At 46.0% G+C, this 15,692-nt stretch overlaps 1 protein-coding gene across 1 annotated transcript; it reads right to left on the minus strand.

Annotated features, from left to right (window-relative positions):
* Nucleotides 1-2,936: 2,936 nt before the first annotated feature.
* MAFF (MAF bZIP transcription factor F) lies at nucleotides 2,937-15,466 on the minus strand. Its single transcript, XM_078683713.1, has 3 exons — nucleotides 15,330-15,466; nucleotides 8,781-8,844; nucleotides 2,937-5,319 (listed from the first exon to the last, which is right to left on the minus strand). Exons 2-3 carry the CDS (start codon nucleotides 8,814-8,816, stop codon nucleotides 4,891-4,893), a joined length of 465 nt encoding a protein of 154 aa, XP_078539839.1. The 5' UTR covers nucleotides 8,817-8,844; nucleotides 15,330-15,466; the 3' UTR covers nucleotides 2,937-4,890.
* Nucleotides 15,467-15,692: the final 226 nt, after the last annotated feature.

The raw sequence follows: 15,692 nt of genomic DNA on the forward strand, positions 1-15,692 counted from the left end.
AATATTCTGTCAAACAAAATCCCTTGTAGGCCTCTTTCACTATTTACAGTACTGCCCAAGCCTCCAAGGGTTTATTGGGTTCCCTTAACTATCAACTGTTCCCAGCAGAAGCACCCAGGAAGGAGAGCTTATGTGTGCCTGCTTTCCTATGTGTGAGCTGTTGCGTGGGTAATAACACAGCTAACTTAAGGGATCTCCTCTGCACGTTTTTCCCTTTATTGCCTGTGGACATCGTTCGGACATGGCCCATGCATTAGTCAGCAATTACCATAATTTTACACTGTGTCTTTCAACTTGATTTACAAGCATTTGAGCTGGCATAGTAGGTGGGCAACAGTGTCAGATTCTGAAAAACTTGTTAACAGTTGGTTTTGGAGTCGTGGCATTCTTGCAAATCCTTGTTTGTGGAAGACCACTGTTAAATGAGTTGGTATAGCCTAATCTGGATTAGATTTCAGCTCGTACAAGTCCTTGCCTGTAGAGGATTGCTCGATGTGGCGTGAGGATTCGAATGAGCTTTCAAATGGGAAAAATCACAAAATCGTGTTCCCTTCAAGATTTATAGTTCCAGTATGAGGCACTGATTAAAAGTTTCCCGTTTGAACGGATGTAGGAATGGCTCAAGTGGGGGGGGGGGGGGGGGTTCAGCCAGCTGCTGCCCAATGTCTCTTCTTGGCTATCCATGAAGCCACAGTAGCTGCCACATGCTTCGCTGTGCTGAAGCAGGGGAGAAAAATAACCCACAAAACTATTGGCATGTTTCCGTCAGTCCATAAAACCTGGATACAAGCCTTGATTCTTTCAAGAATGGACTATGGAAACATCTTATGTCTAGGAGCAGATACAGCAGCCATCCGGTGCCTATAAGTAGTCCAGAAAGACGCGACCAGGCTACTCTATCGCCTTCTGAAATGTGTGTCTGTCGATTCTGCTCTGCGAACTGCACTGGCTGGCCATGGATAAGAGAATACGGTTTAAAGCCGTGTGCTACATGCACAAGGCTAGATCTGGCACAGGCCCACGAAACATTCAAGATCTGGTGGCGCACAACCAGCCTGTGCACGCCTTCTTTACTCAACCAGTCTTTCTGCAAAGTGCCTAGGATCTGCCTGGTGATTATGGAAGGGCGTTCCTTCACATCCCTAGGCCCAAAGTTATGGAATGACCTTCCGGAATCTTTGCAAAGTTGGACCTCCCTCAATGTGTTCCACGAGATCTTGAAGCCCTGGTTGTTCTAATATGTGGTCTTGATTCATCCTACCTTGGTCCAGCGCTGGGAAAATCTTCAGAGTAGCCAAGCGCTCTACAAGAAGCAATAATAATAATAATAATAATAATAATAAGTGTTAAAAAGCAGACCCCTAAGAGACCCAACATCGGATCCCAAGTCTAGGAAAAACTTTAGCTTCCTAGATGTACTTGGTGGACACAGTGTGAAATTTAATACATTTCCTTTAATACTGAATTCCACCTGTGTATGCTCAAACTGTTTGTGGTGGTAAACAAGTGTGATAGCGACAGCCGACACACAGCATCAAGAAGAACCAGGGCTGTGGTTGATGGACATTCCATCGCATGTTCTGGGCGGAACTCTAAGCGGCTGTGGATATAGAAGTGTGGGTCTCCAAATCTTGAAGATCTTTCATTTAATCTGGCTTGGAGTGGGGCATATTATGGTGACTTTTTTGTCTACAACAGCCGCTTAAACCGAAAGGAGACACCACTGCAATCTGCCCACTCCCCTCCCACATTAACTAAATCTTGAGATTGACTTAGTGGGCAACAGGACCACTCAAAGTATAAATATATATATAATTGCCAAAATAGAGGTGCCACTCTGAAAACTGTATTGGAATCTACATGCAAGGTTTTTTTGCCATTGTGCATTCCATTGCGTTTCCCCAAAATCTGGCAAAAGCAACCAGGAGCAGAGACATTAACACGCGTGGACAAAATGGGCGATTGCCCAAGACCCCCCCCTCCCCCGGGGAAATGAACTTTCTATTTGACCTCTGTCTATACTAGGTCTCTATCTAAATCTCTCTCCCTACATCTCACTTTTGGTCCCTCTAACTGGTGTCATTTAAGGACTTTAGTGGTCCCAGACAAGACATTTTAGAGCCGTTTTTGTGTGATCCTATTACAGTTTAACATATAATTTAGTATTTTTAAGCATGATGAGGGCTTCAATTAGCAGAAAATGAGTAATAAAATGTAAAGTTGTTCTGTACAAAGGCCCCTAAAATATGTTGTGCCCAGGGCCCCTCAAACCGTTAAAATGACACCAACTAGGACCCCATTTCAACTAGATAATTGTGGCAATCATAGATTCTCCAGTTTGTTGGCCTGTAAATGCAGAGAAACAGACAGTGGGCCAGCATTTTTCAAAAGAAACGAACCCTAATAATTTCCTAAATAAAATGTACCTTGGTAACTTGTAAGGGAATGCAGACGATTATTATTAAAAGCTGACAATCAGCCTTTCTTAATCCGTTATTTAACCCCTCCCATGCTGGTGACGGAACCACTCCGTCAACAGCCTCGGTCGCGCTGTGCTGGTGACGGATTGGTTCAGTCACGGCCCGCTCGGCGCGCCGCTGATTTCGCGCCTGCGCGGCGCAGTCCATTGAGCGGGCGGGGCCGTGACGAAACCGCTCCGTCACAAGCACAGCGCGCCCACAGCTCGTGACGGAGCGGTTCCGTCACGAGCATGGGAGCGCTGCGCGGCCCCCCTCCCCCCTAGCGCTGCGTCGGAATTGCCCAAGGGGTTAAGCAAGGAGTGTGCAATTGGGGAAAAGTCTCGCAAAAACAATTTTTTTTTGTTTTACACTGGCTCAGAGGGGAAAAAAGCTTGTGGATGAGATAGGGGCGAGGCATACATTACAAACAATGCTCCTTTGCTATTTCATGTTAGTAGGTTAGAAAAAAGCACCATATTTACATGAAACATTTTGAATTTTATTGAAGAAATATATAAAATACAAAGGGAGAAGGGGCATCAGAACGGTCACAGGACTCTGAAAATAAATACATTTGATATAAACCACAACAGGTGATAAGGCTATTCGCATATAACAAAATAAAACAGTAGCTGTACCAGTATCGATAGAAGAACCTCAAGGTTGTAAATAATTTATATATGTACAATAAATAATGAGACAACTTGGGAGGGTGAGCTACAGAGAGGCAGAGGCAGCCATTTAAGAAGTTTAGATAGAAGAACTATCCTGTAGATCACCATGTCCTACAGGTTAAGGACGTGACCAGCAGAGTTATCCCTCCTAATAACCTGATCAGCCAGGTTTACAGCAAAGCTATGCTCCAGGTTACAAGGATCTCACAGCCTCATGCAGCAAATTTACTGTAGGTTACAAAAATCTTCTAGGTTCAGACAGATGAATTATTCCTCTGGTCTGACAATTCCCCAATAGGCCAGTCCACCTCTGCTTTTCGCTCCCCTCCCATTTACCCCCAGATGGAGAGATATTCTCTGTAAAATATATTACTAGATAATCATAAATATAAACCCCCTCCTCTCACGGGAGCGTGGTCCAGGGCTATGAAGATGGAAGTGACATGATAGTACAATTCCACGGTCTCACTGGCATCACTTCTTGACTAATTGAACAGGAGCTGAATCCTTTATTCCAGGACAATCTTTATCTGCTGGGGGAATGAATGTTTTCACTGGGGTATATTCACCAAGTCACGCTTGAAGATTTTGTTGGGGAAATGGGTGGAATTTCCCAATCGTATTCGTTCAATAAGAGGTTCAGATATACAGGATTGATAAAACTGTATATATTACAATCATTGTGTACTTCAGAACTGGAGGACCTCTTGACCACACCAATTGTTCACATTCCCAAAGCCTTCTAGCACTTCCTTGCTCACTTTGTAATTGCAGCCTTTAAGTCTCTTCCTATAGTTTTCTCCCTCTCTCTGCTTCCCTACATTTCTTTATGTTCCACTTCTTCACCGTCCAGGTCTTTTTCCTCCCTTCTTTTTTCTCCACGCTTTACCTCTTGCTCTTCCCATCATTGCTCTTGTGTTTCACCATCTGGCCTATATTTAACTCCTTCCTCTATCTCTCTACCACTTTCTCTTTCCACCCTCGTGTTTTTAGCTTCCTATTATTTACGACCCAAAACGTATACTCTATGGGCCATATGCATGAACACATTTTCCCATAGACACAGAATGGGCAAAACCCTTTGATACATCTGGCCCCATAATCCAGCCTCATGCTCTTCAGTCCTTCTCTTCTACTAGTAACGCTTCACCAAAGCACACTATGCTCTTCATTGGCCCTTTGAATCGTCTAGCGCTCCTATCAATTCCTCCTACATTCTCCTTCACCCAGCTTTCCTCATGCTCTTACGTTTCTAGGACTACATACAAGCCTCTGCCCTACAACACATGGTTCAACTAACAAGGGTGGGTTCTTTTATGAGTTGAGTGGTGGCCTTAGGCACGATTACCTCCATCTTAAGACGGCCACCATCTCTGCGGCATCCAACAAAATGTTGTCCTGGGATAAAGAATTTGAATCAAGTTTGGATGGGTGTGCAGCAGCAGAAAAGGAAAGAATCACAGATGAGGGTGGGTAGGGGAATCCCCATGCCACCATGAATCGCTGGTTAAGCCCCACTTCTGAGGCAGAGATGATCCTTGCCGCATAGGAGGCTATGTAATCAACTTTCTCCTCCCTATGCCTCGCGGATTGGATACTTTCCCTCAGTGCAGGGCTTTGAGGCACTTCTTGGCCTTTTAACAGTGGCAGCTGTTGGGCTCTGTGCCCGGCCCTGGTGAGTAGGAGGCATCCCAATGTCCAGCACATGGACGGAACACGAACATGACATCCGTCCGCCAACCAGCACCGCACCAAAACTAGGAGTAGGCCCCTGGATTGGAGGAAACGCCGTTGGCTGACTTGACAATGGTGATGACGCTGGTGGCAGCCACCTTGGCTGGGGCGACGGGGCCATGTGCCACGGTGCGCGCGAAGGTCTGCAGGGCGTCGTACTTGGCACGCAAGGCGTCAAGTTCACTGCGCATGGTGTTGTTCTCGCGGGCCAGTTTCTGCACCTCCTGCTGCAAGTCTGTCTTCTGCTTCTCCAGCTCCTCCTTCTGCGAGACCCGCTTCACCCGGCAGCTGGCTGCGTAGCCCCGGTTCTTGAGAGTGCGGCGCCGCTGCTTCAGTCGCGCCACCTCGTCCTTGGACAGGCCACGAAGGTGGTGGTTTAGTTCCCGCACCGTCATGCCCATCAGCTCGTCGTCCGAGAGCACCGGGGTGTTCTCCCCCATCTCTCTCTTCACCTGTTGTAGGAGACAAAAGACCATGAAATTCAAATCAGGTGGTGGGTGTCTCAAGACAGCCATTCAAACAATGGGTTTGGGGGACAAGAAGGAAGAGGGGGGGGAGATTAGTGAGAATGGTCCCTGAAGGCATGATGTGGTTAGGAAGAAAAGTCATATTTAAGGGTGATGACCCCCTGGTGGTTCAGCCTTAAACCTCATGCAGCTTCAACTTATAACAGTCTATCTAGGAGACCCTTCGACTATAAGCTTGTTTAAAGCGATGGTCTGTTTTGCCATGCCAAATCTGAGTTGGGGAGCTGGCTGTGCTTTTGTCCACCTCCACTCAAGCACAGCTCTCTGCCTACAGGCTTTTCCTTCTATAGCCTGTTCACTTTGAGATGCACAAATAGCTGTGCTTTTGCCTAAATTGGTGACCTGGCACGGATGAATCACAGTCGCTAAAGGCAAGGTGCGAGGGGTTAATGCAGAGCTGGTATGGCTTGAGTTTATGCTTAAAGTTTGTCAAGGTGCACCATCCAATGTAATGTGATGGGCATGAACACAGTGTGTTTCAAGTCTGTTTAAGTGGCACAAACCAGTTGGTTTGCAGTATTATTTTCATTTTGTGAGTGACTAGAAATAAGGAGGGCTCCTGTGCTTGTCTGTGCTAAACTTATTTAATAGCCACCAAGAGTGCATAGCTGTTCACCATCATTTAGATCTCTGGGACAAGCCGCCAAATAATTCAGGTACTGTTTGACACCCATGACAGATACAACATCCATTACTGGTTTACACCGGTCCTTTGTTGACAGTCTTGACTGTCTTTTTTTTAGCAACAAATTTTATTCAGTTGTTCCATTGAATTTTGGGCTGCAGCCCTACAAAGACCTGTAAGAAATAAGATACAGCAGGGAGTACCGACCTTTCTGAACTATTGCAATGCCTGCGAAACATGCAGGTTACATAACCTTAACAAAATGCAGGCTGAACTAGATTTCGGTAATTCTACATATGATACATTCGCAGAGAGACGGTCTGTCACATAATATGGAACGGTCCGTTCAGTAAATATATGCATAGGTAGTGGTTCCTACCAGGGGTCTGAGGATTGTGTGTGGGGGGGGGGGAGAGATCTATCCCACGATACGTCGCCCGTAGGGTCCAAATTTCCTTATGTTTTTTAGGGCAGTTGCGGGCTGGAAACACTGCAATTTCTGCACCCATACATCTGTCTAGTTCGGTCTTCCATTTGCCTATAGTCGGGGGAGAAGTCCATTTCAACATCTGGGCAATATTGAGCTTCGCGATAGTGAGGGCTAAGAACAGCAAATGTTGTTTGTATTTATTTTCCCCAATGTCGTCTGTACTGTGTAAGAGTAAAAGTCGTGGGTCGAGTGGGAGTTTCCATGATAATACCTTGCTTAAGCATGATGATACTCTGCGCCAAAAGGGCTGTTACGCATTGCAGCTCCAAACAGTATGCAAAATGTCCCATCCTCCCTCTTACTTCGTAAACATGTAGGGGACTGGATAACACCCACCTTCCAGAGTCGGACGCATGTGTAGTATGCGTGGTGTAGATACTTGAACTGTATAAGGCGATATCATGTGGAAACCGCAGTGCCTCGGGGGCTGGCAATGGTTTCTGCCCAGTCGTCATCTGTCAGGTCAGGAATATCATCTTGCCACGCTCGTCGCGTCTTATCAAGCGTTGTCCGTTTGTGAGTGGTCAATGTTTGGTATATTTGCCTGATTTTATGTAGGGCCAAATCCCCCATCAGTAGGCAGCCCTCAAGAGGGTGAAACTATGGAAGGATCTCTAAGGCATGAATCAAGGGGGTCAAAGCATGGCGGAATTGGAGGTATTTGTAAAATTGTGTCCCATGTAGTTGGAACTCTACCTGTAATTGTTAAAGTATTTCTATGTAGTGTCCTGCATCACATCACCCAGGGTCGATATCCCCACCAAGTCCCACCCGTGGAATCCCTCCAAAACCGCCACCGGGTGGAGGTATGTGCCTCGCTACAATGGAGTTGTTTGGGTTAGGGTCCCGCACCATCCCATCTGTTGGACCGTGTTACGCCAAAGCTGTATCCTACTCTATCCGCCATGGGGAAGAAAAGAAATCTAGGGGTTTGGTGCTATAGAGTAGCTGGAGAAGGGGAACTCCCTCCATTGCTGCGTGTTCTATCACAAAAGCTGGGTCGGTGGGGGAGTTATACCACTATTCATTTATTATTAATATATGAGAAGCCACATAATAGGCATATATATATCTGCTGCTGCAATACCCCCACCGTACGTAGAATGTACGTAGGTGTGGAGTGCAACCCTGATCGCCCCTCCGTTCGAGAGAAATTTATTTTGTATGGCATTTACTTGCTCAAACCAGGATTACAGACTTTTGTAGTCCGTATAGAATTCGGGAGGAACACCATCTGAAAAATGGCTGTTCACCCATACAGTGACAGTGGAAGGGAGGACCATATTGTTGTTTCACTATTTAGACTCGTGATCAATGGATTAATATTATTTGCCCATGAGATCTTGGGGCATGGTGATATGAAAATGCCCAAATACTTAATACCCTCCGTCGCGTGCGACAGCTGGGACACCCAGGTGCCTCGTCCCTGGTTGCCGCATACTGGAAAAAGCACGGATTTCGCAGGGTTGGTGTGCAGGCTGGTAGTTTCCCCAAACACTCTTTGACTGTCTTTTTGGGTCTAAGACACATCACCCAAGGGGAAAAAATGAATGCCAGGAATAGATTGGCAGAGCTTGTTATTGGAGTTCAATACTGAGGTGGTGCCATCTTATTATGTTCCTTGGTACCTAGCAGAGGTGGTGGTCACTCCCCTGAGCCTCCCTTTTCAGCATTGTGCCTTACACATACCCGCTATGCCCCTGGGACTTGAGTTGATCCAACTATGAACTCCCTCAGTGGGTGGCGACTTAGGGGAATGTGATCTTTCCAGGGTTATGTGTTTGGAAGGTCATGAAAGGGAATCTCTCACATCTGCACTCTGTGCGCTGTAGACGAGAATGAACCTGCACAATGCTTAACTGTTTTCCCATCCAAACCAAGTTTTAGAAACATTATAAACTTAAAATGTGACCTTTTCAAAGAAGCTGCCTGCCCCAGAGTTTGCCTCATATCCCATGATTATTTTCCTGGAGCTCCTCACTCAGAGTTTGCCTCATATCCCATGATCATTTTCCTGCAGCTCCTCACTCAAAGCTTTACCAGCAACTTAAGTCTCTCTCTGAGCTCTCCAGTTTCCCAGGCCCACGCACAAGTAGCCCATTCAATCAAAGAATGTCCTTTCATTCGGATACATGCAGTCTTGATTTTGTAATGTTATAAGCATAACTACAAATCCCACAATACAGCGCAAAAACTTGGACTGGTTGATTTACTCAAGCATGGAGCTAAGAAACTTGAAACCTGTTTGTGTGCAGATGGATAGTTCCTCACCTTTAGCGCTTTTGAAGATATTCCGTCTGAGGACATGGCCTTCCCTTTACCTTGGTTGTTGCTCCTGCAAATAATAGAAAAACATAATTACTGCTACACGAAAAGCCTTACTTTTCAACAAATGCCACATCACCCTGACACGGTGTTATGTTTCCATATAGGAGTCGATTGGTCTCATTCCTGGCAAACTGAGACCCGGCCGATTTTGTTCGGTTTTGCAATTTTGCTAAAAACAAAATGATGCTCCCTGAAAAGGTCACTTTGGATTGATTGATTGTGGTCTTATCATCAGGTCCTCCTTAGCTGACATTCCACCTTTATTTTAAGTTTCAACTTTCTATTGTGGTCCTTCAGCATAAGTGGCATCCTATAGGTAGCATGCCAGTTTAGGTAGGGCACCCTCTCCTCAGACCAGAAACTGGAGAAAAAAAAATGTACCTGGCTACTAGTCTTTGGTGATCTCCAGCTAACAAGGCAGCCTAAGCCAAGCACACACACCTTTGGGGGTGAACCTGAAAGATCCATCTTCTGGTTAAATGAAATGTACTTACATTTTTTTTCTTTTTAAATCAGACAAAATAAAAAAGCACACACAATAGTCAAGGAGGACTTTTAAGAGCCTGGACCGGTTATGAACAAGCCATACATGTACTCCCTAGATCATGGGTACTTGCAAACGGATTCTAAGGGGCCACAAAGTTTGTCTGTGATGTGACCAAGGGCTGCATTCATGGCAGCAAGGTGGAGGTCAGGAAGTGGAGGGGGGGGAAAAAGGAGCGTGAGGGGGGCTGAGGCAAGGTGGGTGTAGGGGAAGGCAAAGCCTATACATCAACGGGTTTACTTACAAACCCACTGCGCCGCCGGAGTGCCACTGTTTTTTTGATGCATCAGCGGTGCTGTGTGCCTGCCCATAAGTACAAAAACATGTAAAGGCACCCTGCGCGGCTTTTCATAGCCTTGTAAATAGGGGCCCGTTCAAGCATAACTCTGCATGAATTGGTTGTTTCATGGGTGTTGCTGAGGGTGTTCCCATGCAATATCCTTGAAACCTGATGCATTCCCACATTTACATGGTTTTGTAAACCTGGGTATACATCAGATTCCTACGGCTCCCCGGGGAGGCGTAAGGGGGTCACAATGAGGAGAAATACCTTTATTTCTCCTTTTTCTATGGGTGCTGCATTCTGCAGCACACATAGAAAGAGGAAAACACCTCTTGTGATCGTGTTTGTGCAGGAAGGGACACCTTCCTGCACAAAAACGATCGCCCCTACAATGCAAACACCCTTGCACCATGGCGCACGGGTGCCTGCAGTGGCGCATGGCGGCCCATTGTGCGGCAGCACAGGGGAAAAGGACAGGGATGCGCTGGATCTTGTAGATACAGTGCATTCTTTACCTCTTTTGACACACAGCAGCGCAGCAGGAGGAGGGCTTGTTGTCCTGCCATGTGTCAAAATATTGTAAGTGAGGCTCCTATTGTCTGAATTGCACAATGTAAAACCATAATGTTAGGAATAATCTTGGTTTCTCGACTTAACCAAATTGTGTGATCCTAGGCAATTGTTGTATTGCCCTTTACTTCCTTTTTCTTCATTATCACATACATGACTTCCAGATAGGTTACAAAACCTTCTGTGTTTGATTTAATAAACGATAAAGTTCATGTATAATGGAAACCAAAGCTAACATAACTGACATGCCTCTTAGCTCTCTATTTGCATTGCTGACTAGGTGGAGCAAAAGAATGAATGTTTAAAAATTCAGGTTTGAAAATGATCACGTTAATAAAACAGTTATCATTGCACTGATATAATCTGATGTACTAAGGTGAAACTGTTCTGCGTGTTAATGAAAAGCACTTTTTCAATTTTGAAAAGACTATCATATTTTTACACTTTTGCTGCAAGTGTCTACAAATTGAGGGATTTCCAACATTTAGCCATGCAGGAAATCCTAGTTACTTCCTTTTTTTAGCTTCAATTAGCTTCAATTAAGCTTTAAATAAATTATTGTCCGTTAATTTAACATTGTGTATGTTATTGTTGAGTAAACAGCATCCAAGTGCTGCTGTTGACCAGGCTGGCACATGTAAATGTTAGGAGGGCCGCACTTTGACTATCACTGCCCTAGATCTGCAGCCATCACGCATTTCACCAACAGCTTCCTGCTCCTATGTAACCTGACATTTCCAGAGACTTGCTTCCACAAGAACATAGGATCGTGGGTAGGCTTCTCCGAGTAGCTTGTGACCTACTGGTAGCTCTCCAGCTATCTGTAAGTAGCTCTCCTGTGTGTTGCCCAGCCTACTCAATTTGAAGCTTTTGGTTGGGTGAATATGTGGAAACCAAAATAAAAACGTGTATTTGAGACAAAAATGTGTGTATTTTCAGAACTCATAAGCTGACAGCTGGAGTAAATGGTTGGCGTTCCAAAATATATTTAAAGCCGATGTTGGAGTGATAAATCGTGGGGCGATTGGGAGACATATTACTGACAGTTTTACGTTGATGATCAGGCATTGCAGCTATGCCGGTTATGTATTAGCTATGTAAAAGCGTTCCAAATTGACACTTTTTTTTTTACAGTACTGCTGGCAACCCTCTTGATGCATGGAATGGATCACTGTTGGTAAGCCTGCATAACGTGGCCCCTAAAGTAATCCTATATGATGGGGTCACTGTGACAAAGTTATTAATAGCTCACGATGATTTTCATTTAATAAAAGTAGGTCTTGCTACAGAATAGGTTGGAGACCCCTGGAGCAAGACTTTTCTCTTTTTTGGAGCAAGATGTTCTCGCTCTGTAGAGGCTGAGAGGTGCAATGTATACATCTTGGCATGCAATAACAGCAGCAGAGTGTAGGTAGGCCACGCCGGGGCGAAGATTCCAAGAAGGTGACGCCCTTTAAGTGACGGCGAGTTGATTGGCGAGTATAAGGTTAGGGTGAGGCCTGCACATAAGGACGGAATGAGTTCAGATGAACGGGCCATATAGGCAGCGGCGGAATTGGTTGACCAGGGTCTAAAACATCACAGCGGCGCAGGGGTCAACATTACTAGTACCATGAGTTGAGGTTCAAGTCCCTGTAATAGACGGAGGTTAATAAGAAGACAAGGCCACCTCCAGTTGAGACTGTAAGTGACCTGCCCCACCCTTCCGAGGGGCATCACTGGTTCAACCAGAGACCGACTGAGGTCACACTTAGTCGGGAAAGGGTCACGACAGCCAAAATGGAACCTTGCTTTAAAAAAAAAAAAAATCAAAAAAATGGTATACGAATACGTATTTTTAAACTAAGATACCTGCAGTCACTTTGGTAAGCTTTTTACCGAAAATAAAACCGTTGGGCGACACTTCCCCTTTACTGTGTCAAGTGCCCTGTCACTCCACCGAGGGAAGTCTGCTCACCAGGAAAGCCTCAACAAGTCGCTAGAATTCCGGATTTGCATAAAATGCAGAGACGCTGCCCAGGAATCACTAGCTGCACTCAACTTTGAAAGGGCCTGTATGCAGACGATCATATTCCTAAAATAAACACGAGCAGACAGTTGAATGCACGCATTGAACTAGGAAATCCTGGCCGTCTCATGGGGGGGGGGGTTACATTTATCGCATTTGATCAACTAGTAAAACGGGTTACACAGGAGTGGGCGTGCTCCAACTGGTGAAATGGCTCAGGGGGTTCGTCTAACTGCTGCATATCCATCAAGGGGCTAGCAGTAGAGATAATTACGAGGCCTTCACTTTACGGGTTCCAAACATAGTAAAACAGCACTTACCACTAACTAAGATGAATGTGTGTACTGCGGAGATGTGCCTTTGTATGTGAATTCATTGTAATTGCAATAAGGTAGCTCAGCTTGCCGTTGCAAAAATATGGCTTTAGTCTGCAGGTCAAAGGTTCCACTCCCGCCAAGAACGCTCTCTGAGTGCATGTACGTGCTTCAGAGATCAGCATAACTTGCAGACCTTTAACCCTACTGCTACCTTGCTACGCTCGCTCAAAAGTACGTGCCCTAAGGTTCAACATATTTTCTGTAGTCATTTTCTCCACGTTAATCGTCACATGTAATTGATCATTAAGTTCTGACCCCAAGGTTAGCGGGAGGGGTGAAGAAGTTAGTAATGTCTCGTCGATGCTGCGTGTCTCTCAGACTACAGGTTATCAAGCACTGACCATAACAGTTTCAGCAACAAATCGTGCTTAAAAAACCCACAGGGAACCCATATCTGGACTAGCATTATCCCGGTAACCCCCAAATCTACATGAATGAGTTCTAATCTAAATCAAGCCTCAAATATCCCTGCCCATTGCATGACATATGGATACTCTTTCACTGTGGGGAGTCTCAGCAGAGAGGCCAAAGGTTCAATGATCAGATTCTTAACGCCTCGATGCTATGCCCCCTATAGGATGGGCAAGGAAGGTCCTCTGCCAGGGAAGACTTCAGGCCCGGAGCTCTCCTTTCAGCACCAAAATCCACCTAAAGTGCTCTGAGGAGACCCTGAAACTGTTGGCACTTCAAAAAGGAGCCGCAGCTCACCTTAAGTTGTATCTTGTCACTCGAAGGGGCATTTAACCGTTAAGTTTAAAGTTTTTCTCGAATAGTAACTCTGTCTTCACATTTTTGTATAAAATATGTCGGCGTTTTTCTTACGTTTGGCAAATTTCCATCTAAATAGAGGACAGGCGTGAACTATAAACAGCCACATTTGTTATAAGTCAACACTTCCTGTTTAAAACGTAAAATAAGTGTTTCCTTGTAATCAAACAACCAAGCCTTAAAAAACAAAACAAACAAAAAACAGAGTAGAGTTCCCCCATGAGACGCTGCCTCTGTTTTGAGTGGTGCTGTAGTTCAAAGCCCTCGGCTGGAGATTACAACAAACGTGATAAGTACCTTAAAAGTTGCTTGTTGAGTACCCTCCTGAGATTATTACGTATCGCACAGTTGGCTGAGCAGGTTTTATTAGTAATGTTTGTGATTCCGGCATCCCAACCCATCCAAAACGCCGCCATTGACTCGTCCTCGACCTCCCACGCCTAATCCGTACAACACCACTGCCCAAAAAGCTCGACTCGCTCCCCATCCAGAGGCACTTCCAGTTCACACTTCTCACTCATGCGTTCGAGTCACTACACAAAACGGGACCCCATCACTCAATCATGGCTTCACTTCCACTAACCAACCAGACAACTTTGCTCAGCATCACTCGCCTACAACTCGTATCCACAAATCCTGGAAAGACCGCCGCCAACACATCAGGGCCTCTTCCTCACTTCTTGAATTATGCAAAAAGCTCAAGGCCTGTTTTTCCCCCAATTAGTCTTCTTGGAACCACAGAGAACGCCTGTACTCAGGTCCAGCCTCACAATACACCTACATTCACCTACTAAGCACCTGGATACCCTCACCTATGACAAGCAGCACTCTACAAAGCCACCATACATTCCATTCATCACTAGTTTGCTTTCTATGTGGAGACTTGCTCTCTACCTGTATTTCTGCTAAATCTGGAATGTTCCCTGACCTAGGTCGAGAGGCCCTTTTAAATTATCAATTTCATACGACAGGCCTGTCCCTATACAAACAATAAGAGAACATAACGTTTTTGTTCAGGTGAGCTCACTCTGACGTTCAGCCCATTCCCGGCCCCCAGCTTTACTCTAGCCAACTGAACCTTGTGCCCAGCCTGTTTTTTTAATTTTAGCTTTGACTTCTAGTGAATTATGCAGAAGCACAGAATACTACAACATATTGGTTTGCTGGTACGTTTGGAGTTAAATGTACTTGACACACAGCCTAGCAGATCTCCAGCTGTACCCTTGCATTCTCAGAACTGTTGTTTAAGTTTCAGCCAATGTTGTAACTCATGAAGTCCACGTGAGCACTGCTAAAGTACAAAATAACAGAATATATTTCCAACCACATGATCGTCAGTTGACTCTCAGGCCCTACAATGTCTCCAAAATGTATCTTTGCGTATTTAATAACATCCGCGCAGGTGCCCCTTTGCGCTTGTCCAGGTCACTGGAGCTTTACCTATACTGATTATGCATACATGCTGATGCCGTATCGCTGCTGGAGACAGTTTTACCAGCATACATTGACGTTTACTCTTCCTCATGGCGCTCTTACAGGACCTGTCGCGCGGACCAGCAGCGGTTTCCTGAACTCCACTATTGTGGCAGATGGATGCTGTCAGCTGGGTGGCGTACCACCGAGCCTCCTACCACCACTAACCCGGGCACACCCAGGCCGCACCACGTGCCTCGAAACCGACCTCCTGAAACCCTTAAAGGGCTCGGCGTCCGTTCTCACCTACGTCAGGGCAAAGTGGGAGCCACCAGTGGAAAGGTCGAGGCCAGTTCCCTCATCCCCCACTCGCCCGGCCCACCTCCCCATGTCAGCGGCCTACGAGGAGAGAGGTCCAAGATCTGGGTCATCTCTGGGCCCCAGCGGACCCCACAGACCACCCCTAGCTCTGTAAACCAAATAGATAATACAAGTGTCACCACGGTGAGTACTGCGTGCTTTCTCTTACCGGGTTAAGGATCGGGTGTAGGCTCCCGCGCACCCCGCTCTCTGGGGGTGAGGCCCGCTCTGTTGTTATGCTTCCGGAATGTGCTGAGTTGTGAGCGGCGGGTTAGTTTCCTGGAATTACTCACTCCCTCAGAGAGATTCCTTCCATTCATAAAAACAGAGTCATGGTCTGACGTCACCGCCGGCCAATGGGAGAGGCGCAGGCTGGACATGTGACCAGCAACAGAAGGGCGGGGTGAACCGTTGTCATCTTCAATAGGGGTAGGGCCTGAGCTGTGATTCGACGAAATGCATTGCTGCGGCCATCTTTGAAAAGGGCTGGTCGCGAATAACTAGTGACGAGGATAAACCATGTTTGTGAAGG

Source organism: Lissotriton helveticus, chromosome 1_1, assembly GCF_964261635.1.
Source record: "Lissotriton helveticus chromosome 1_1, aLisHel1.1, whole genome shotgun sequence".
NCBI classification, from domain to species: Eukaryota; Metazoa; Chordata; class Amphibia; order Caudata; family Salamandridae; genus Lissotriton; species Lissotriton helveticus.